This window comes from Emydura macquarii, unplaced genomic scaffold, assembly GCF_026122565.2.
Source record: "Emydura macquarii macquarii isolate MOO-44397 ecotype Brisbane River unplaced genomic scaffold, CSIRO-AGI_Emac_v2 contig_1253, whole genome shotgun sequence".
In the NCBI taxonomy this organism is placed as follows: domain Eukaryota; kingdom Metazoa; phylum Chordata; order Testudines; family Chelidae; genus Emydura; species Emydura macquarii.
Window position 1 is genome coordinate 16130447 of NW_027131390.1, and position 23901 is coordinate 16154347.

At 36.6% G+C, this 23901-nt stretch overlaps 1 protein-coding gene across 2 annotated transcripts; it reads right to left on the bottom strand.

The window, feature by feature from the left end:
- Positions 1 to 1186: 1186 nt before the first annotated feature.
- Positions 1187 to 21687, bottom strand: ACSL4 (acyl-CoA synthetase long chain family member 4). 2 transcript variants are annotated; one of them, XM_067548230.1, is made up of 15 exons: positions 21673 to 21687; positions 17007 to 17246; positions 16503 to 16680; positions 15131 to 15240; positions 14898 to 15036; positions 13335 to 13485; positions 11720 to 11843; positions 10299 to 10370; positions 8800 to 8939; positions 8075 to 8247; positions 7782 to 7856; positions 7120 to 7308; positions 6439 to 6553; positions 5399 to 5556; positions 1187 to 2555 (listed from the first exon to the last, which is right to left on the bottom strand). In XM_067548230.1, the coding sequence occupies exons 2-15, from the start codon at positions 17232 to 17234 to the stop codon at positions 2398 to 2400; spliced, it is 2010 nt and encodes a 669-aa protein (XP_067404331.1). In that variant the 5' UTR covers positions 17235 to 17246; positions 21673 to 21687; the 3' UTR covers positions 1187 to 2397. The 2 variants fall into 2 exon arrangements, with proteins under 2 accessions (XP_067404331.1, XP_067404330.1); XM_067548229.1 differs by lacking the exon at positions 21673 to 21687 and having other exon boundaries at positions 17007 to 17842.
- Positions 21688 to 23901: the final 2214 nt, after the last annotated feature.

Here is a 23901-nt window from a genome sequence, read left to right on the forward strand (position 1 = left end):
TTAATGATTGTTGAAATTCCATGCACAACTAGCAGCAACGAGCTTTAAATGGTTGCTTTGCTTCCCCCCACCCCACCCCACCCTCAAGAGGTTTTAGCAAAATCACTTGGCAGTGTTGTAGTTTGGCTAGAGGAGTTATGCATGTAAAAAAATGTATCAAAAAGTCCCTTGAAAGTTAAAAATAAATTGGTCCCCAGAGGAAAGGGCAGTCCAAGAGCTTGTGGGTAACCAATTCATAACCATGATTAAGTTGGTTAATAAAGTTGATTGAGCTGGGAAAAAAGGAGCCACACATACACCTCACAGCAGGAAAAGCTTGCCCTGATTTTTTTTTAAATTGCTACATAATGAAGATAAATTTCATATAAAACCCTTCACTCTTTACAATGACAATATCAGATAATTTCTCTTTTTACCATCATATACACAACATTTAAATATGAATAGAAGAAATTTTATAAATACTTTAGATCAATTATATCACTGTTGAAAGCCACCTCTGTACAAAATGTATGCAACATATATAAAATGATTAAGAAAGAAGTGCAAAGTAGCAAGAGTTTCCACTTTTTACAGTATTTATGGTTCAAGTGTGAACAGCTAAGAGGGAATCTATGAGCCCAGAGTGATAACGAATGATTTTGAAGACACAGTACTGGATGTTGCACACACAATGCAAACCGTGGTTCTATTATTTCTCCTCCCAGCACTTCTACAGTTTCCAGTTTTTAAAACAAACATGTTCACACATAGAAAGACAAAGTTCTACCTAAAATGTTTTCTCCTGAAGTTTAACAAACAAAAATTTCTAACCAGAGACCAAGCTCATCAACTGTAGTTAAAAGAAGAATATGGGAAACCCTTGGCTTGTTTTAGTTGACATATTTAAAAGGTGAACAGAAATGCTTTTTAAGAAGTTAATACAAAATGTTTGGCCCTGATCCTGTAAATTCTCACGTTTAGTTTTACTCATAGCATTACTCATGAGTAAATTTGTAACTAAATATTGGGAAGATCAGGGCGTAAGATCTCAAAGCAATAACAGAATATTGAGTTAAAAGGTTCACAGCTGTTTAAAGACAAAACTATCTGAATGTTTGTGCCGCCTTAACTTGCCTGCCAAGACCTCGGTTCTGTATGCTATCTGGTGACCTCATTAACAAGCAGGAGTTCTTGCAATGGGAAGTTTTGTGGGTTTTTTTTTTTTTTTTAAATCTGTGTCAAAACTGAAAATGCTGTTTTGAATTTGAAAAACATCTTAACAAATATAAAAAATATTTCAGAAGACAGTCTACTGGAGATTCTACCTTGTTCATAAAAACACTCTTGAAGAATGAAATTCTGATTAGTTTGATTTCAAAAAAGCCTTTCAGTTCACCTTTTATTATTTCAGCAAGTGTATTTTATATTCCCTTTTAGGCACAGAATATATACACAGTACTAACTGATGTGCAGAAGATTCAGTCCACTGCCAGCAAGACTTTTTCAATGCCATGCAATTAATTCTGTGGGCTGTGAACAAATTCTATAGTATGTGTGTTAAGAATCAACAGGCTCACTTCTTGCCAACCTGAGCTCAATGCAGAACATAACCAGAGTAGGTGGCATTTAAGCTTCTCTGCTGGCTCCCAGCTTCTGAATACAAAGGGACCATAGACTAGAGTACTGGGCCTAAATGCAGTGCAATAACCTCAGCTTTCTTTTCCTCTTCCATTAACTCAAAATTATAAAAGGAGCTTTATGTTTCTGTACTGGCCTTTTAAGTATTGTTGATAAACGGATCAGTGTCAAGTTAAACTCTTCAATTCATTTAATCTAGGAAAGGGCCTTAGATAAGACATTAAAGCAACACTTTTGCGAAAGCTGCAATGTTTGGTGTTTGTTTTTCCTTGTTCCTCTTCACTTTTTGCATCAAGAAGTGCAAACTTTAAATACGTTTATTTTTTCTCCTCACCCAGTACCTTTCTCTGATGTAGGAATCAAAATATAAATTGACAATTAACTAATTTTCATATTTGCATGGGCAGCTGGAGAAGAACAGATGGGAAAGCAGTTGAAATATGGTATGGAAGAAACAGTGAAAATCAGGTTATCAAGTCACACTGCTTCACATGATCACATCTAACTCCAAGGTGGAGGTGATGAAATGAAACAATTTAAAGAGGATAAGTGTTTTCTGCTAGCAGCTAGAAAGTTTGGTTCAGTAAGCAAGTGTTTTTTCCCCCTCAGCTCCTGGCTTTATAGGTTAGGGAGGTCTTCATTGATTTCATGTACTGTCAGAACTACATGTGGTATCTACAGCACACAAGGATGTTCAATATTCTGAGACTTGAGTTCTGTACTGTAGGGTATGAGAAGGAACCTTCTGCACAACTTTCTAGTCAATGTAGCTCAAGTTTATTTGCCTCCATACATTCGTTCGATATCATTGAGGTAATGGTTCTTTAATTCCTTCCTTTTCAATTTGAAAGCGTCGGTTACTAGACCAGTCTCTGGGGTCCATGGTTCAGGGCTTAACCGTACTTTGATTGGTATTTCAAATCTTTCTAATTTCACTGCAAAAAGAATAAAAATAAAATATTTATTATTACATCCACAGATAACACTGATTTATACTACTTCATGAACAGGACTAAGATTTTTATATTCAGTAGTCTGCTGTATTCTACAGTGCAATAACTTTATATCAATGCAGTCACGGAAGTGACACTGTAGAAAGAAAATGTAAACTTATGGCTGTAATACTTAGTATTTGCTATTACACTGAAGTATTCTAGTAACACATGACATAGTATTTATTTTTTGTACAACTCCAGTGGATGTGACACTGTAAATGAAAAGTGCCACACATAAATGCAAGTATAAGCTAGGGATGTGTGCACGTACACAATGTTGGAGGCCCAGTACAATTTGAGTTGCTTGACCTCTGTCCTACAGGCTTAGCATAGCATTCAATTGCTTGCTTGGCTATTCTGACCCCTGTAGCATGACATCTTTCAGTTGGCAGAGACTGAATAATAGTGTAGATGTCTCAGTTTCTGCATAGCACGGCATATAATAAGACAAAATACAGATACTGTATGCTTACAGCTGCACATAGATAACAGTGATGGAAACAAGAAGTTATCCTTGAACGTCTGGGGTACATTGTTTTATTGCCAAGGGGCATACTTTTACTCCGCCCCTCCTATCACCAGATGTTGTTTTGATGACCCCAATTATTATGGTGAGAATGGAATGTAGTTAAGGGTGGAAACCCAATGTAGGTAATTAGCATATATGATAAAGAGAGAGATAATTAGGTGAAGGTTGTTTATGGAAAGCTATAAGTAGTTGTCACTTAGACAAAGGGGGGCGCTCCATCAACACCTCCACGGGAGGTGCTGCCGGTTGGACCAGAGGCCACTGACTCCCTGGCAGGGCCCCTGAAGAAAGCCGTTCCTGTATACAGCCTTCTGAGTGACTGCTTAGCTCTCCAGACTTAGTGAGTATGATATATTGTAGTTCATTTTAGGCTTTGTATCTAACCAGTATATTTATAGAAAATCTTGCACATTAAACCTTATTGATCTGCAAATCAGGCGTACCGTATCTCACTGGTATCCACACTGATCACAAAGTGTCCAGAACCAACACACATCTGTGGGCACTCCCATGTGATGGACAACACTGCATGCCACTTTAGTCATAACATGCAGAGGTTGACATTTTCAAAACCTATTTAGGGAATATACTTGTTTCCACTGTATAGTCTGTGTATAACAATGCTAATTTATCTATTGGTTTTTTGTGGGTGTCGTCTTAAAATATTCTTAGGAAAAAAATTGCCAGAAAACTGTTGCAACATAGACTAAACATGGGAAGATTTATTCTCAGAAATGAAGTTGTTAAAGCAGAAGAGTTGAATAAGCAAACATCCAAAGTGATCAAGCATTTCCTCCTTTTGTTACAGTATCATTTAAAGTCCATATGGCCCTTAAATAAAGTTAGCTCCTTGGAATGAGAAATCCTTGCTTACAGCCAACAGTGGCCAGATTATGAACCCTTGAAAATGAATTATCAATGAAAATGCTGAAAGTCACTTAACATTTTCAGATCACGTACTCTTCAGAGCAGGGACTTGTCTTATTCTGTGCTTATACAGGTCCTAGCACAATAGGGCCCCCAATCTCAAGTGGCCCTTAGACACTATTATTATATAATTAAAAATCACAATTATAAACAACACTAAACAAGGATATTGGCTTCATAATGTTAATACCTCAGCAAAACAGAGTAAAATAAAAATGAAATAAAGCCAGCATCCCTATTTAGAAACAATTTCAAAAACAGAGTATCACAAGTACAACCAGTAGATGGCAGTAAATGTACAAGTATTAGCATGGATGGCCACAAAGAAGAACTCCGGCTGTAATGACCTAGTTTTACAGCTTTAACTTTAGACTTACTGCAATATAGTTTTGTTTTCATTTAGATATATGCCTCTGTGATTAAACTACAGAATGTTCTGCTAAAAACTAAATCCAAGTTTGTTTGTTTCGTGTTCCCTTGGAACGAAGGCCAAAGGAAAAGTCTTAGCCTTAGTTCTATCTAAAACATTAGTGCGTCAAAGATTTTTTTCTATGAGCCAAACTCTTAGAGGAACAAGGATTAAAAAAAGTTATGGGGAAAACATTCTCTGACTTACATGCAATATAAGAAGAATAGTTACTTTTTTCATCAATTCAATGGGAGACAGAAATTTAACAAAACTCATGCAAAACAAAAACATACACTTGCCTTCCATCATCTTAGAATTGTATTGTAAATATTACTTAACCTATTTTCCTGATTAAAATAGGCTGATTCTTATCTTGTAGGAAGAAGTGATGGAAGAGGGTTTAATATGTATTCCATTATTACAGTTATTGCAAAAATAAGTGAAAAAGAGACAAAACCCAAAACTATTCTTACTGTTTCCTGTTTGGCCATAAAGTCTCAATTATTTTCCCTGTTGCTTGAAACCCTTGAAAAGTCACCCAACGTTTCTTTGGCCTCAGAGACTATGTTACAGAGCAGCCAGACCAGCTTTTGTCCATTCATCAAGCACTATAACAAGGATGAGCAGAGTTTTTTAAAACCAAGTGCATCATGCATATAACACTTATTGGATTGGATGCCTACAGTGTCTAACTTTAGGAACAAGAAAATCACCCGAAAGTGTGCTCCTCTACTTACATTCAGAGAATTTTTAGTAGAGTCAAATCTTACCAACTACATCCAGAGGTAACATGTTCCACACAGAGTTCCCAGCCAATTAGAAATCATGTGTGAGAGGATTATATAGATGTTTTGCTGCCACCTTTCAGCTTCATGCAAAATTGCTAGTATAGTATACAAAACAATTCAATTGACTTACTCTTATCTGCCACCTCTTTAATCTCTTTCAATATTTCAGCTTCCATGATTGGATTGTTACAGATTTCCACCCAAGTTCCACCGACACCTTTCTGTTCAGCTAATACAGTCAGTTTCTTCTGATTAGGAACCACAAAACTGATCACATAAGACTGGTCACTAAAATAGGATGAGAGAACAAGAAAAAACAGGCAAGTGGGAAGAATTTCACATTGTCAAAAATTACGTGAGTTTAAATATTCCCCGGTGCTTTCAGATACATAGCTAATTTCTCCCTTTCCTCCCCCCTCCACACTATTCAGCCTTTATCATGGAGCTTTTTTTCCCCCTCAGTGACAGGGTTCAATCACTCATGTTTAGATCTAGAAAGAGAAGTGATAGAATGGTCCAGAGTCTCTAGTATCAAGTAAGTGAATGCAAACTAAGTCTCACCATCTGTTTAAGGGAAGGTGGGGGACTTTTCCAAAACCCATGAAAGATGCTTTGGAGCATGGTCTACGTGTCAAGATAAACACTGCTTTAGCATTTGGACTGAAAAGGCCAAGACCATCTATAAACTATAGATTATACTTACGTTTAGGAAGAAGGCCACTATCTTCAGTTACCCTGCGCCCTGGGAAATATACATGCGCGCGCGCGCGCGCACACACACCTACCAAGGGAGCTTTAAGCTGCCCGTGCACTCCCCCCCGTTCTGGAGCCAGGGGTGTTCTAGTTACACTTTGCTTCCCAGTGTTCTCTAAGGATCTGTGCAAGCAGAGGACAGCTGTAGCATAGTCCACACTGACACAGCTCCTCCCTCCTGCTTCCTGTACTGCCAGATCTACACTAGCCTAGGGACCCTCTGCACAGGGGGCAGCCTTAAGGGTATTTCCAGCCCCTTTGCTTTTCTAGGTGCGTAAGTGGGCCTTGGAAAATTAGGCATACGGTCTGCATTTTATACAAAGAATTTTTGAATACCATACATAAATCAATCACTAATAAAAGGATGCCCCTAAATGAGTTTGAGGGGAAGAGAGAGAGAGAATATGTGATTTTTACCTTTTGGCATAAGCACAGATATTGTCAACAAGTGGACAGTTCTTCAGTGCTGCCTCTACTTTACCCAGGGATACATATTCTCCTGCTTGCAACTTCACCAAGTCTTTTTTACGATCTAGGAACAGTTAGAGAAAAAATGCTGTTTTAAAGGAGTTTAGATTCCTACACTTGTATATACTCAGTTAAAAAGTAATTTAAGTAACATTTTAAATGCTTATTTAATTTTAATGGAATACCATGCAAAAGACTTAAAATAAAAGCTACAGAATGCCAAACAAAATCACCTAGAAGCTGTTCATAGGAAATGGCCATTTAAAAAAAAAATGCCATTTTTCACCATAATTTTCATACTTGCAACTAAACATTAAAAGTCACTGGGAATCCTAAATTTTAGGCATTAAACTAATACTGAAAATTCACACTTTAAAAACAAAGTGACAGCTGCATAGAGACAGCAAATAAGATTACACACATCATCATCAGATCCAGGGCTTTGCACAATCACTAAATTTTGAGAATATACTTTAGCATCATTATTCAATAAATTACTGAAGTAAGTGTGTAGCTTTAAGCATGAGTACTATTGGCTTCAATGAGATTACTCGCATGTGTGAGGTTATGCTCTTGATTTAAATACTTTGCTAAACTGGCATTTAAATTGGCAAAAAGTGTAAGGCCAACCTATGATCTGCAGACATCCATCAGAATGAAATTCTCCAATATCTCCAGTACAAAACCATCTCTGGCCATTTTCATCCACGGAGAAATCCTCTATCTTCTCTTCATTTTTAAAGTATCCCATAGAGACATTTGGTCCACCTATTATAATCTCTCCTCTAGGATTAGGTTTATCTCTACAAGTATAGCCTCCTGAAAGTCAACAAGTAAATTGTTTTCAAGTCAGAATGATACAGTATACATGCCTTTCCCAGACAAATATTGAAGAAATTGCTAAAGTTCACACACAAAATATAACAGAAAAATATAAAGTGATTATCAAGAGATCACACAGTACTAATACCTGATTACCTCAAGGTCTACATTTAATTAAGCAGACAACAGGAAAGCAAGCTAGGTAACCGTAAAAGTAGTTACTTGGTGATCAAAATGTTATGCTCTCACACATATTATGCAATAGTGATCATGATTTGCATGAATCTGAGAGCCTTATCAGCGCTGCAGTTTTGTCATGGCTATGTTTGCCATGTATCTTCAAGTTTGAACTGCAAATGATCATTTTGACAAGAACTGTTCACATTCATGTTTTACCTGTAGCTTGAAACTGTGGCCGCCAGATTCACTGAAAGAATTAAATAGAACGTGCTGAAAAAAAATGTTCTCACCTTCTTGCCAGTCTCTCAATTTAATCTCACAGCAAATAAGAGGAGCCCCAACTCTGCCAGTGCTGTAGTCAGAAACTGTAAAGTTAGAAAGGAACAGTAAAATGGTGGCCAAAGGCTTTTTTTAATCCGAAATACTGAAATGTAAACACAGAGTTGGAATAGGAAGACAGTTATTCACCCAAGTTATTCTCTAGCAGTTAAGGGCTACAAATATTTTCAACTGTATTTTAAAATTAAAGAATTCACACAGCTACATTAAACATGCAGATTTCCAAGAGTATATGTTAAAATACCTTCAGTAATGGTTCCAGCTCCGCAGGTTTCTGTTAATCCGTAACCCTGGCCAACAGGACAGCAGAAACAGATGTTCATGAACCTTTGTGTCGGAGGCGAAAGGGGTGCTCCTCCAGAAAGCATCATACGCACATTCCCTCCTAGCAGTGCTTTTACCTTTTTAAACAGTAGTCTGAAGGGAAAGGAAACCACATATAAATATCTGTTGTTCTGTTCATTCACAGCAAAGACTAGAGACTCTAGCATCCCTTTTTACCTACTGTCGGACACATCTAACAAGTAACTAGGATTCACAGATTTTAAAGGCCCAAAGGGACCTTCATGATGATGTAGTCTGTCAAGCATTACACAAGCCATAGAATTTTACCCAGTAATTCCTGCATCTAGCCTAATACCTTTTGGTTGAACTAGACCATTTCTTTTAGAAAGACATCCGGTCTTGGTTTAAAAAAAAATCTAAGAGATGGAAAATTTACCATATCCCTAGGTAATGTGTTTCAATGATTAATGGCCTTTACTGTTAAACTTTCATCTTATTTCCAGTCTGAACTTTGCTAATTAGACTTAGTCAGTGGATCTTGTTATGCCTTTGTCTGTTAGACTGGAGTCCTCATATATCAGATCATTTCTCCTTGTTTAAGTACTTACAGACTGATCAAGTCACCCCTTAATCTCTGATAAAGTATATACACTGAAAGATATTTGAATCTTGATCTGTACTTACATATTACACAGAGGTGCATCATACCCTCTTTTGATCTGTTCCAGTTTATAGTCATAGCCTATCTTGAATAGAGTTCTCTGAATATAGTTCATCTCTTGAACTTTACTCATGACATTCTTATAAATTCGGTCCATTATTTCCTACAGAGAAGATTGAAAAGGGGACAAAGAATTATTACTTCTGATTGAAAACATGCATCAAAACTGAGCAGAACAAGTACTGTTCATTTTAAATGCATGATTTCACTTTGGTTATGCAGTCTCTGCCAAATTGTTGTGTAATACTTAATGTTTTCCCTTAATGTGTCATCTATTTAATGAATTAACACCCTTTCCAGCCAGGGGCTATTCAAGGTGGTAGAATAATGTGTGGCAATGTATAACGGGGAAGTGGAGGACAAGGCCACATTTTTTCTTTCCTCATCCATCCCTCCTTGTAAACCCCTTTCAAGTTATGAAATTGTTTAATTAGGAAAAAGAAAACCTGATATAGTAAAACATTTTAGTTTGGCAAACTGGCCTTGGATTGCTATAGTCAGGCTAGGGCAAATAACGAATTGCCTCTGAGATCATTTAGAACTGTTCCACTAGTTTTTTTTTAAACATTCTTCTCCCTTAACCCAAGTGTGAAGGAGTCTTCTGTATCAAAGAGAAGCTAGATAATACTACATATAAACATAGCATGCTTCATGATCTCTAATGTTATGATATAGGTTAAAATAATCTTAAAATTAAGACAAATCAATAAATACAAAATTCTGAATTAAGCCTTAGGTAAATCCATTTGGATTAGGTCTCAGTTAATATGCCATGCCAGATCAGTCACTTTTCAGACTCGTAATAAAGTACTTTGTACATTCCAGTTGGCGAACATAATGTTAAGACCAGAGCAAAAGTCTTAATTCGGTTTTTTTTTGTTGCGTAGTTTCTCACCTTAAATTAAGTGAGTTGCAAGAATTCTCTTTAGCTGACAGAATCATACCACTATGTCACAAACAATGTTTTTGGGTTTTTTTTAAACAAAAACAAAAAACTAACATCACTGATTTTTTGTAAGCTTGAGATTGTAATAAATTGTTCCGTAACACTAAAGGAATATGGGACCTTAAAAAGTTTGTTTCAACAAAATTATATTTCTGAAGATGCTTGATTCTTTGTAACAAAGAAAGGAAAATTACACTACAAAAATGAGTTTCCAATTTTTTTCCCTCCAAAATACCAAAAGCGCTTAGTCAATATTATAGACTTACTGGAAACTGTCCAGATGAATTATTTTGAAGGAGGGGGAGAAAAAACCCTAAGATTAGGCTTCAAATAAAATTAAAACCACTTAAAAAGCCCCAGCTTTTATATTAAAGTTCCAGCCCAATTTTATATTAATTGGGATGTGTTAAAAATGTCACGTCAATGTTGTTAGCCATCTAGGGATGTTGCTGGAGTGAATATATGGAAAAATAAGAATATCCTTGCTAATCATGTCCTCTACCTTCCCATACTTACAGGCACAGCTGCTATGAGTGTGGGCTTCAGTACAGTACAGTCTCCTTTGCTTCCCTTCTTAATTTTACTTGACTGCAATAAAGACAAATGTGAAGATGTTAAGATGAGAAACTGGTGACTGGTTAGGGGAGAGTAAGAAAGAAGAGATCACCTAGTGGGCAGCTTCTGAAAGGGATTCCCCCCCCCTCCCCCTTTTTAGATTATTATTTTCTCAGGAGGGTAGAGCCAGGGCCCCACATGGGGGGGGAAAAAAGGTATACTTTACCGGGGCCTGGCCCAGGCTGCAACCCCCATTATGTGTGCGAGAGGGGCCCCGTGTTACAAATTTGTACTGGGCCTGAAAAAATTATGCTTGGGTCCTGGGTGGAGCAGAAAGGTTTGCTGTCAGCCTCTCTCATGCCAAAGATATCTGCTGAAGCAAGGCCTGCTAGAACAAGCCATGTTTTATATATATATCTTTGTTTGTTTTATTTTATTTATCCTTCTAGCAGTTTCTTTTGTATGATGTGACTTCAAAAGGGAGATTTTCAATAGGAGCCAAGTTATGATAATCCCTACAAATCCATCCATCTGACATGATTTGGTGTTTTCTTGGGTCCTTAGTGTTTTCAAGCTGTGCATCTGCCAGCTGGTTTATATAATAAACTTGCCTTCATTTTCTCTTCCACTTTATTACATTCTTCAGCATGTTTATGGAGTTCTCAGTTATTTACATTTGGAGACTACAGATAGGTACTGCAGCCTTCCATTGATAATTTGCCTGTCTCCAACCAAGCCTCTCTGCCCTTTCAATCAGTTAATGGAAGATTTTCTATTATGGGTTTTACCTCATTAACAATCGTTAGGCAAGGAAAAGAGAACCAAAAACTGACTAAAAGGGGCAAACTAGTGATTTACAAAGCAATTCTGTAGGGCAGGGCAGGCTCAGCAGAGTTCCTAAAACACACTAATTTTCTTCTATGTGTATTACTCAGTGGTTACATCTTTTTTTTTTTTTTTTTTTTTAAATCATGGAACTAAAAGGAGAATGTTTAACACTCATAGCCAGCTACAGTAGTCAGTCTTTTGACAAGTGTTAATATCCTGTTGTGACAATGGCTAATGCTGGAAATACTGAAGCAGAAAGAAAAAATTATGTGCAGTCATTTGATTTTTCTTTTAATTTATAGGTAATTATGACTACCTAAAGATGAAGAAAGCTCAAAATTTAGGTAGAAATGCATGTTAGGTGATCTGTTGTGCAGTTTCACGAGGAGCTTAGTTGTGTTTGTTGTTGCGTTTTCAGAAGGTACTTCTGCTTTTGACATTATCTGCATTGTTTATATTATATTTTTTCAGTAAAACACGTGACTGACCAACAAAAATAAAAAGTAAAACAACTGAGATTTTGCTTAACCACTGAGCTGAAAGTTTGCCCTCACCTGGTCTGACAGTGTGAGTGGAGAGGAGTATCCAATCCTGCAGCCATAGGTAACACAGGAAATTTCTGCTGTCAATTCTAATACGTGAGCCAGAGGCAAGTAGCCAACGTAAGTGTCCTTGGGTCTAGCAAAGCAAGGATTATATCATTAACAGTTTAGCGATCCAAGTGTAGGCTGAAAATATTTCATCTAGTGCAGTGGAGTATTGTATATTCAAGAACAAAAAGACAGAATTACTAGTTTTCCAAAAGTCGACATCATAACAGATCACTACTGGAGTCTAGTCTCCTGTATGCAACCACACTGGGAATTCTCTAAGCTCAAGATTTGTAAGTCCCATTACAGTTGATGGGCATTTTGTCACTGACTTCAACAAGGCCAGGATTTCACCCACTGATTCTAGCAGAGGATGTCTTTTTGCAGTGGAATACGAGATGTCCTTAGTGCTTCAACTGCCTTTTCCAAGTGGGAGGTCTTATCCCAGTTACGGAATTAAGGCTGAAACTTGCTTCTGTTTGAAGCTTGATAATCAAAGGCCTTCCACCTTCATATCCCTCCTCCAAAAAAATATTAATAGCGGCACCTCATCTTAAAAGATACTAGAAGAAGGTTGATCATTCACTAGAGCCAGAAGCTCATTCATTCAGTGAACTTAGGCAAACATCAAATGGTTCAAAAGAACTTTCAGCAGCATAGCGAGAACCACATCAATATCCCACAATTAAGGGGGGCTTGTACGTGGGTCATTTCAAAAGTGTCATGCCCCTCACGAATTTGCTGAGACACCAGTTTATCCATTCAACATACCAAAGAAAAACCTCATAAACGTTTGCCATTACTTTGAATAGCCAAAACTTAATGTATTTCTCTGTTCATTTTATTGAATATTTTGTCTCAACATACAAGTTTAATAAAAAATTAAAATTAAAAAAAGGAGAAATTAGCTGCCAAATAAAAGTGGCCTTTTAAAGAGGCGAGCAAGGTATTTACACAGATGTAGAAGAATCTATATGGGCATGGTTTCACCAGACCACTGCAATGGGCAGGCTTTTGACAGATTCCTTAAAGTTATCTGATTTGCTTAAAAACTTCTGTTTGGAAGCCACCACCTTGTGCATTCCACTCTTTCAGGACTCATGCTGATAGGGACAGGAATCCAATAATAATCTACAGACAGACAGATACCCTGTGTGAAAAGATATGGTCAGTCTCTCCACATAGTGATCAATTATGATGGGTATCTTGAAAGTACAAAGGACATCTCAGGAGGAGAATTTACTAAAGGAACAGTATGGCTTCAAAATGAGATTGAAAAAAGAAAAGAAAAGAGATAGTTGTAGAAAAATTGTAACAGCGTCTCTCTAGATCTCCTGTTGTATCCAAGAGCATGATAAATTCAAAGTGACTACAGGAAAGATACATACTTCATATATGAACTGAAGATTAGTGGATAAAACAGGATTTGCTGAAGTTCATATTTTTAAAAAGGAACAGTCACCAGGAATCTGAGAATTATACAAGTGATAGGCTTTCTGGAATTTCAAAAAATGTATTCTAATTAATTAAAACAAAATGGTAATTTTATACATACATGTGACAACTGAGCATTTCTTACCCTAGTCCAGGTATTCTCTCACATTGGCCGGTCATTCCAGCTATCAAATTCTTATGCATCATCATCACTCCTTTAGGTCTCCCAGTAGACCCACTAGTATACATTACTAAAGCCAGATCTGTGGGAACAGGTCTGCTTGGAGGGATGTCTACTACAAAAGGCACAAGGAGAAAAAAAAATCATTCACATGGAGCTTAGCAGGAAGTGATTACTTCTTGGACCAACTAACAGATGAAATGGAAGCTTCAGAAAGAGCAAATTAAAGTTAATTGGTCTTCATAAGAGACTGACTCAAACCAAAAAGAAAAGTTAGTGATGCTTTTATTGGTAAGAAATCCAGGAAAAAAAAAAAAAAAAAGAAGTGGCAGATCCCATTAGCGACAACAAGTACCAGCAGATTCAAACAAGGCAATGGAGTAAGTTGGAGACAGATTTGGCTAGAAGTGTAATGTCATTGCAAAGTTTCACTGGACAAACCTAATGAAGTTCTAGTCAAACCCTTAAAAATAATGCCTGGGAGAAGTGCAGAAGAAGCTTGTGCTTTGGAGTGTTGAGTGATGAACTCATGTCAACTTTTCTATCAGTAACAGCTCTTAAGCCAGGGCTGTAAGAGCTAAGACATGGGTTTTTTGTATTTTGAACTGGGAAGGCCTTGAACAATCTCACACTTGGTGGAAAAGCAAGGTTTACGGACCCAGAAGCCAGTATATATTGAGCCAATAACGCTATAATGAAAATAAATTAAACTTGTTTTTACTCAGTTTGCTGCCTTCACGTTTATTCTCTTTTGTCTTGGTTATGGTGAAAACCTATAAGCCTCAGGCTGATGACTTTGCAGCAGGAAGGGGAGCAAAGGTGGAAAGTGGGAGGACATTTAGTGGAGTTCTCAAAAGAAAACACACACCCACAACAAGTTATCTCCAGACCTTGAGTGCTGGCAACAAGTTCCAAGAAATAAGCAGCTTACCACAGAGCAAGTGGCTCTACTGAATGTGTGCTTTCTTGCATAAGCATGCAGTTCCTGCCAACCAACTCCTTTAACTGCTCACATCTCCTTTCTAGTAGCACAGAGGAGCTGGCGGGCAGGGACTGGAGACCTGGGTATCAGAGAGCAAATCCTTATGGTTGTTCACTTCCTCCCTTCAGGAAGCTGGTTTCTTACTCCAGCCAGCCAACTGTCATTCTCTGGGACTGGAGGAGGGAGTCCAGTGCTTATCTCCTCTGGCCTTAGATGTCCTGACAGTACTTCTGTTTGACCTTCCCTTATTTTAGAAAGTGAGCTCAGTCAAACCATGCCTGTCACATTTTAAAAGTAAACTTAATACTGGAATATCTGAAACAAAATCCACTTGGGACAAGGTAACAAAAGATAAGACAAACAAAAATATTTTAATTCTAGTTTCCCACTTATTTAAAAATACTGAGTTGGACTGGTAATCTTTCTACAGTAACTGCCAATTCCTTTTTAGGTTAAACAGACATGCTCCTCCCCACACATCCCCCCCAAATTAAGTTCAGTCACTTATGGACTGCTTGGGTAATACTCTGAATAGGTTCACTTACAATTTTCTGGTTTGGCTCCTAATTCTTCTACTGTTTGCATACTATGAATTTCTATTCCTTCAGGGTATTCAGATTTATTTATAGTCTTGTTATCCACATAAATGATATGTTTGAGACAGGTGATTTCTGACAATGTGGTCTGTTCAACAAAGAGGAAATTTAGTATTTACTGCACAGTCTGTTGCCAGACTATAGTGAAATACAATCAACAGAAAAAATTGTTCCCAACTTACCTTAAGCTTACTCTCTAGAAGTTCTGCACTAGTAATTAGATAGGATACTCCAGACTCATTCAGACCATAAGTTACTGCCTCTTCACCAAGGGTGGCATATAAAGTGACAACTGTTTTATAAATAAAAATTAAGTTTTTAAGAACAGAATAATACGAAAGCAAAAGTTTTTGAATATATATAATTTAGTCAGCATTAAGTGAGGGATGGAGGGATGGAGTATTTTTCATCTGCAATCCTTTTCCACTGAGGAATAAAAGCAGCTTTTAATTTTTCCACGATGAAATTTTATGCAGCAAGGAGTTTATGGTAATGATAGTTGTATGGAAAGAGGAAAGTGTAATTTCAGTGATAAGATCACTTGATAAGCAACTGAAAACAAATCTGTGTGAAATTAGAAAGAACCCAGCTCTCCCAAAATGTTTTCTCCCTCTGAGTCCTGAGGTTTTCCTGTTTTTTCTATTTCTATAAACCATTCTCAAAGCTTCATACCAGAGAAGAGCTAGACAGGGTTTCACATTTACTAATTAATTCTCCAAGAGGACAAATGTTCAGTGTAAGGCATCACCTCCAATTAAGCATTAAAATAGGGAACTCAAAAATCTTGTAATGAAGTAGTTAGGGATTACTAACCACAAAAAGCAAGAAAATGAAGAGTTAAGCCATTTAATACTACATACCCCCCACTACAACTACTGTATTCCACAGAAATGTGCACTAGTGTGTATAGCAATCCTAACTGCTTCACATACTCAGGATTGTGTCATTTTTCTTTCAAAAAGTACTGTGTCCTGTACATTGATTAAAGTAAGATGGGGGGTTTTAAACAGGTCACAAGAATCCTCAAAAGCTGGTTTACATATTTCGACTACCATAATATTTCTCTGTTCCACCCAATATCCAGACTCTCCCCCAGCACATCAGGTGGTAGAAGCAATCAATGAAATAGCATTGCTGCATGTTTCAGTTATGAACAATATTAGTTAGCCACAGATTCAACAAACAAGTTGAACGATCCAAGTCACAGTATTCTATTTTTACACCTGCTATAGAAATATTAATTACTCTTTCCTGCCCCACAAAAAGTAAAAGTCAGTTTTGAATCTAAAAAATACTTCAGTAATAAGCAGAACAAGTTAGTCTGATTAGCAGTTGCTTGCTAATTTTAGGGATCACTGCAATACATAAAATATAGATTTTTAGAAAGTTGAACACAAATTAGGATTTTTCCCTTTCTTCCAGAATTTTTTTAAACAAATGCTATCCCAGAAATATGCAGATGGGCACATTAGAAATAGCTAGACATATAAAGAACTGAACTGACAGAGATTTTGCTAGAAGTATACTCAATGCAAATGTAAATTTAACACTCACGAGGAAAGTTGTATTTGAAGCATGTTTGTGCTGCAATCATCCACTCTGCTCGGGTCTCACAGAATATGGCAATAGTACTTTTCGGTTTTAGTCCTTGTGCAGCTAGCCCACGCCCAAAATGATTCACTCTCTGGTTAACTTCTTCATAGTTTAACCATCTATAGTTTCCTAGGATTAACTGGTGAAAAGATTAGAATAGTTTTGTGATAATGACACTAAGCTGTTAGTGTACATGTTTGTACCTATTCTGTGAGTCGATGTGTGAAAATGTATTAGTAAATAAAATCTTTTTAAAAGTTACTCATCTCAGTTTTTTTGCTGAAGAAAAATATTAACAATATGTATTAAAGCTGCACTTCTTGAGCTACTGTTAAATACCCAGTTTTACACCATAAAATGTAAAATTTGTGAACAGTGTAAGGGGGTCCTGCAATAGGTACTTACTGTTAAGACAAAAAGCTTTTGATTTTACAGACTTCCAGAATTCAAAACTTTAAAGATTACCTTTTTAAATACTTTTCCATTAGGTTGCATTTCATTCTCTTCATTCAGTATTTCTCTGGTCCCAAGGCAATCCTTCTTCCCAAATTTTGCTACAGCATGGTCAAACAACTTGTCCAAAGTGTCTGCTCCAGGAATGTCTATGGTTGCTAGTGACTCAAGATGAGTAACGGAACGGTACGGACTTCCAGGCTTGTCCGAGATGGGTTTAGCTTTTAAGCGTTTTGCCATAGCCTTTTTCTTCTTAGCATTGGTAAGAAAATACCATGGAATAAATACAAGGGCACTGTACACAGATATTAAAAAATACACAGGGAGCAAGAAAATGGCACATACTTCTAGTCTAAGTTTCATAGTGGATAGTTTAAAAAAAATTTGCCTCTATCCTTTGGGTTCAGAGAGCTTTGGTTCTCTGAAGAAGGCAAAAGCAGAAGCAGCAAAAAGTGGCAGTACAGTCAAGGAAACAACAGTAAACGAAGCTTTGATAGCTCAGTTTTAGAGTAACAGCTAAAACATTAGTAACCTTTGGAAGTCAACAGACACCTGTGGGTGAAGATCACAGCCAAGCAGAGAGCAGGAAAAAAAAGAAAAAGAAAAAAAGTTAAGCAAATTAGTGACACCAGGAATCAGTCCATTAGCTTCAATCCTTTATGATATCACCACAACATGCAGCAAGACAAAGGAGGCTGAAGTAACTGGTTTGAAAGGCTTATGAGCAATTGGTTTTGAAGACTGAAGAGGAATTCCTTTCTTATTTGTTTGTTACCTGCACAAATATTTACTTTTGTAAGGTTCCCCCTCCCTTGTCTCTGTTTAAACGATTCTGGGCTTTTAATGTGCACTGTGTCCTTTATATATCAAAATATTTTGTTTCTAAACTAGTTGAGCAATCCTGAGGTTACATAACTGTGGTCACAGGTCAATAGCTTTTTTCTTAAATATTTGTGCTAGAGCTAGAAAGAGGATTGGGTAGTGCTGGTATTTTATAACTTTCAGAATACAGCACATTTACTTAGAATCCTCAAAATAAAAAACCACACACAGTAGACCTAATTAATACACAAGATGCATATAGCTCTTCTTCTAATATCACCTTAGCAACTGCTCTTACCTTAAAACAGGCATGAGAAGCTGTGTTTGAATGTCAGTCTTCTATACAAGGCTTACATAGACTTGATTTGTGAGACAATTACTCTAATTCACATATTTAAGGACTTCTGAAAGAAAGAGTCCAACCCATCTTCCATCATAAAACCAGAATCAAATCCTGAAGTATTTGACTGTTATTCCACAGGAATCTCTCCTTAGTAGGGACTGTCAGAATTAGGCCTATTAGAGAACTAGTAGGTAGATATTTAAAAAAAAAAAAATCCAAATGAAAAATCACATCTTAGTTTGGGTCAACCCAGTGACCTATTCTGTACTGACAGGTGGGGGATATGGTGTCAGCTGCAGCATTTAACCCTCCTCTTGCTTTCTGGTCAGGCTGGAATGGAGGCAATGTACACAGCCCCAGGAAGCAAGGGAAAGGGAGCACCTAACAAAACAGCTCCTCCAACACATGAGGGTGTAGTACTGATTGGTTTAAGTCAACACCTCTCTCCCCCCACCTAAAATGTGGATGTCTGATCAGAGATTTGAGGATGGAGGAATTCTCACAGGACACCATCAAGAATGGAAAATGTATAGACAGACCAAGGAATTTAGTTTTCATATATATTCATTCACCATCTCAAGTAAGGGAGGGTGAATAAGATTTTATTTGATCTTTTTTTTTTTTCTTTTTTTTTTTTTTTAAAGTGACAACTGCTAATAGCAGCACAAGAAGCAGCAACACCATTATTAATATGGAAAATTACATTTTCTTCAGCACACAGCAACACTGATAGTATTCATTATGTATAAGCATAGTCTAGTTGAATGAAATAATGCATGAGAGATTTGTAGTTACATGCCATACTGTCTGGTAGAAGATAAGTAGTGCTTTCATTCTACAGAATAATTTTAAGAATTGCATATTTAGCAAATAAAGTGAGTGAGTCATAGGTACTAAGCTGAATTCTGACAAAATACAGAATGTTTTCCCCACTGGAGTGAATTACCTGTTTTTCATCAAGATTTAAGTACAGTGACATTAGTCTTACTTAGCCACTGAAATCAGTTGCTTTAGCTAACCTCCCATCCTTTGACTCACCTCAAAATATCAATAATTTGATTACAGTTCAGCTTCACTTTTTATTAAGACAGGCTTCACTCTGCAGATACTATAAAAAGTGCATCAGAGTAGCTGCTCAGCACACTAAGCAGAACAGAATAAGCCTCACCTGTGTTACCAGGAAGTTTTTGAATTGCCATTTCTGTGTATTACACCCAAGTTACTGTATGTGACCTCAGGTAGATTAAAATATGTAAGACCTAATAACATCTGTCTTGCATGCCAAACTCCAGTCCCTTCAAACATTTGCAGACATTTGTTATACTGTTGGTCTTAAATGACATGTTGATGATTTCATTCCAGTTACTTCAGCTGGAGTGTTTTGAATTAGTTTAGGTTGTACATAAAAATTAAAATAATTAAAATATGCTAGGACTAAAGCTAAAGCTCCAGTGCATGACAATTAACTACCACATATTGTGATAAAACGAGCACTAACAGAATTTCCTAGTATTTTCAAGAGACAAAAGCATGCAACTTAACACACAATTGCCGCAAGCTAATGCAAAATTCTCAGTATGTTCAAGAGACAGAAGCATGCAACATGGCATAATTGCAGCAGGCTAATGTAAACTTAAAGACACAATTTCATTGCCTTACTCCACGAGTAGTTCCACTGAAACCAGCAAGACTACTTGTTGAGTAAGTCCTAGTCAGCTTGAGTAAAAATGGCAGAACTGGGACTTGAGAAAACAAATCGACAGGAGCAAGGGTCAGTCTACTCAAGTCCCTTGACAAATATTTGAGAATGAATGGATTGACATTTAACATATACTCTTTCCCCATTTTCAAATGCAAGGACTGCTTTTTTCAGCGATACCAATCCCTTAATATGACTGAAGATCTGATAAAAAGTTTTAGTCTCTATACTTTTGGAGACAAACTAGCAAACGTAGAAGATAAATATCTAAGTATTGGTACCAAGCTAAGTACAATTCTAAACTGAAATAAAGATTGTTGAAAAAGTGTAGGCTGCCATAGTATTATTTTAATGTGGTGTTTAATGGCTTGTACGATACCCACAACCCCATGAAAGGAGTGCTTAAGTTACACTGTGTAGATATTTTCATTGTGTAAGCATACTGAAGAATTACAGGGGATAGCAATGAATACTAAATCTGTTAGGCACTTTATTAAGAATCCTTACATTTACTGTAACTCATACTCATCTGAAGCATATGACCCAAAACAAACACTTGTGCAGATAGATGATTTCTATATATTTTAAATGAACACAATATTCTACCTGCATTAGGGCTCTGTCTGGCACCCATTGCTGTAGTATCAAAGTACTATTTACCATTTTACAGTAAGCTTTGTGGCTGAATATGTATTATGAAATGCAATGAAACCTAGCTATGCACACAGATGGCTACATTAACATTATTGCTATTTGCCTCATTCTCCATCCAACACACTTTCCTGTTTATTATACCCACTGTTGCATCTCGGTTTTAAAATTAGATTGTTAGCTCTTTGGGGCAGGGACTGTCTTACTGTTTGTACAGCATCTAACACAATAGGTCCCTGATCTAGGCACTACTGTAAGGCAAAACAATTTAAATTAATAACAATGTTTTAGTTTTTCCATAGTTTATCAAGAAATTTCACAATATACTAATTCCTATTTTTAATCTCTGCTATCAAGGTTATCTGCTTTTTAAAACCAAAATATAATTATAATACCAGAAGAGTAGACTGTAACTACTATAAAATGCCTGTTATCCAATTTCATGTGTAATATTTTGGCTAAGACTACCTGAATCTAAACTTAAGAGTTAGGTGTAATAATCCTGAATTTGATCTTTTGCCAAAAAGAGTGTAACTCACACTTCAAAAGGAAGTGGCAAGGGCTTGCTATCCTCAGTCATTTTTGAAACACATCTTGGATTGAAAGGCATGATCTTAAATATCAGATGGGTTTCAGTGTTCTCTTCAGATGACTTTGGTATCAACCCTTACCTCACTTCACTTAATTTTTTTCATTTAAAGTTTTATCTAAACATTTTAGGCACATAAATGATAGTGATTTCAGAACATTTACAACATTTTCTTGAAAGAATAAAGCTGAGTTGACAAATGCCCTAAAAAGGAAGGTGTGTCTAACCTCTTTTGAAACAGAGATCTACAGTTGCTGTTCTCATTTCTATAACTATCATCACATGATGTTCAAGCCATATACACACACTGCAATTTACATTCAGGTTAAGGTAAAAGATAGTTAGAGGCTGCATTTTGTGAAAGTTTCCAATCAGATTTAATGGTAAAAAGATTATGGTTTTTAAATAGATAATTTAGATAATTTGTAAAATATGTAGTAGTTTGAGAGACACTTCCATTCTATCAAAGCTGGAAATCTAAAAATGCCATAGATGATGAAAACAAGTCCCAAACTTAAATAAGAAAAACACTTGTAACTTTTTGCCTTTAACAAATAAATGTTAAGATACTTACAGGATATCTAAAATTAATGACTGGGTTTTTTTGAATGACGATTCAATCTACAGTAAAATGGGAGAGAAGGGAGCAGGAAGGGGGATAGAAGAGAGACTGATAAGTAAATTAAGCAAAAATATTGAGTATAGAAACCAAAACTTTAGACCTATTGTTTATGTGCTTGAACAATGAGGATGAATTTGTGTTCTCCCCCTATCCTTTTGAAAAGGAAGATAGAGAAGAGTAGTGACACTATTTAAATGAATCAAAATAAGTTTTCACCAATTCACAAAATGCACAAGTTACTCACATTTTAGTCTTGTACTTTGAACAAGTTCAGTCATGCTTTAGTCAATACAGGGGTATGTGGGTGAAATGTAATGGCCTGTGATATACAGGAAGTCAGACTAAACAATCAAAGAGTCCCTTCTGGCCTTAAATTCTATGGAAATCTATTGAAATTACCCCTATGGCTGTGCACCTCCAGCACATAACCGATCAGGTAGGACTGAATGTAAAGTTGTGAGCTATTAGAACATGCATCAGCCAGCCTGTAGGGAAACAACCATTCGATTTCTTTTTCAAAGTTAACAGGACAAATACAAGAAAGCCAATACAGACCAAAACAACAAATTCAACTCTATGGAGATCGAGCAAGCAAGTGGTTATCTATATTCAGAGTAAAAACATGAGTTATGTTCTTTTTTTTGCAAGGTTACCTGACACAATAGATTCCAACTTTGTTGGGATGAAAAACCTCAGAGCTTTTAAAGAAAAGGAGAAACAAAAACCACTACCATCACAAAATGTGTAACTAATAGAGTTGAAGCAAAAAATCATATCAACCAACTGTAATACACCAGTGGCCAAATTCACAAATAGTCAAGTGACTTTATGCCCTGCTGATGAATTTAGCCCTATCTAAGTAAATGAAAGTTGTATAAAGACCAAAGATACTTCAAAGATTAAGATACCTGCAACTAGAACATTAACTAAGATATACCCTAAAAAAATCTGAAGGTGAGAGAGTAGGACTAGAAAGAATTTCTGCACTAGCAGGAGAATCTGGATCCATATCATGACAGTGAATTCAAGCAAAAATGTTGTGGATATTTACATATGAAGATTTGTGGGTGCAGTATGAATTTCCTGAATTGGCATTTGATCAGAGAGTAGCAGCCATCACAAAATGGATCTGATTGAATATGCTTTAAAAATAGATCTTGGATTTGCAGACTTGATAACACAAAATAGCAAACAACCAATCAGCCTTTTAAAACAATGTTTTCCTTTGACATGACCAACACTAGTGGTATCAATTGAATCAAAGAACAGGAAACATGTTCTTATGAATGTCTGTTCTAGATAATAAGAGGTATTGTTTAGCACAACTGAAATTGTGTACGTGTACTTGCATACACTAAAAAGCAGTTTTTAGTGTAACAAGTGGAGACCACAGAAAGAATACTGACAGGGCAAATTATTATGGTGGAATTCTACCATTCTTGATTTGACAAGAAGACTTGCATCTCCTCTCTGGGTGCTAAGAGTCTCTTCTTCTACTGCACTTGTAATTCCAGTCATTGAATATTGCATATGTATAGGAAGAGTTTAGATTGTAACCCAGGTTTGCCACTTGATCGTCTTTAGTACAACCACAGTTTTCCAAGCTGAAAAGTCCCAGTTTTATTAATTTTTCCTCATGTGGAAGCTTTTCCATACCCCTAATCATTTTTGTTAACCTTTTCTGAAACTTTTCCAATTCCAATATATCTTTTTTGAGATAGGGGAACTATATCTACACAGTGTATTCAAGACGCGGGCATACCATGGATTTATGAAGCGGCAATTTGTCTTATCTATCCCTTTCCTAATAATGCCCAACATTGTTAGCTTTTTTGACTGCTGCTACACACTGAGAGAACTATCCACAATGTCTCCAAGATCTCTTCTTGAATGGTAATAGCTAATTTAGACCTTCATTTTATATGTATAGTTGGGATTATATTTTCCCATGTGCATTACTTTGCATTTATCAACGCTGAATTTCATCTGCCATTTTGTCGCTCAGTCCCCCAGTTTTGTGAGATCTCTTTGTAACTCTTCACAATCTGCTTTGGATTTAACCATCTTGAGTAGTTTTGCATCATCGGCAAATTTTGCCATGTCACTGTTTACCCTTTTTTCTAGGTCATTTATGAATATGTTGAGTAGCACTTGTCCCAGCACAGACCCCTGAGGGACACC

Excerpts from the sequence above, each read along its gene's own strand:
- ACSL4 (XM_067548229.1), bottom strand. The coding sequence starts at position 17,357 with ATGAAACTTAGACTAGAAGTATGTGCCATTTTCTTGCTCCCTGTGTAT. Across the intron at positions 15,241-16,502 it reads CTTCAAATACAACTTTCCTC|TTGTCACTTTATATGCCACC; the intron begins GTGAGTGTTAAA and ends TTTATAAAACAG. Across the intron at positions 6,554-7,119 it reads TGGATGTCTGCAGATCATAG|ATCGTAAAAAAGACTTGGTG; the intron begins GTTGGCCTTACA and ends AACTGTTCCTAG.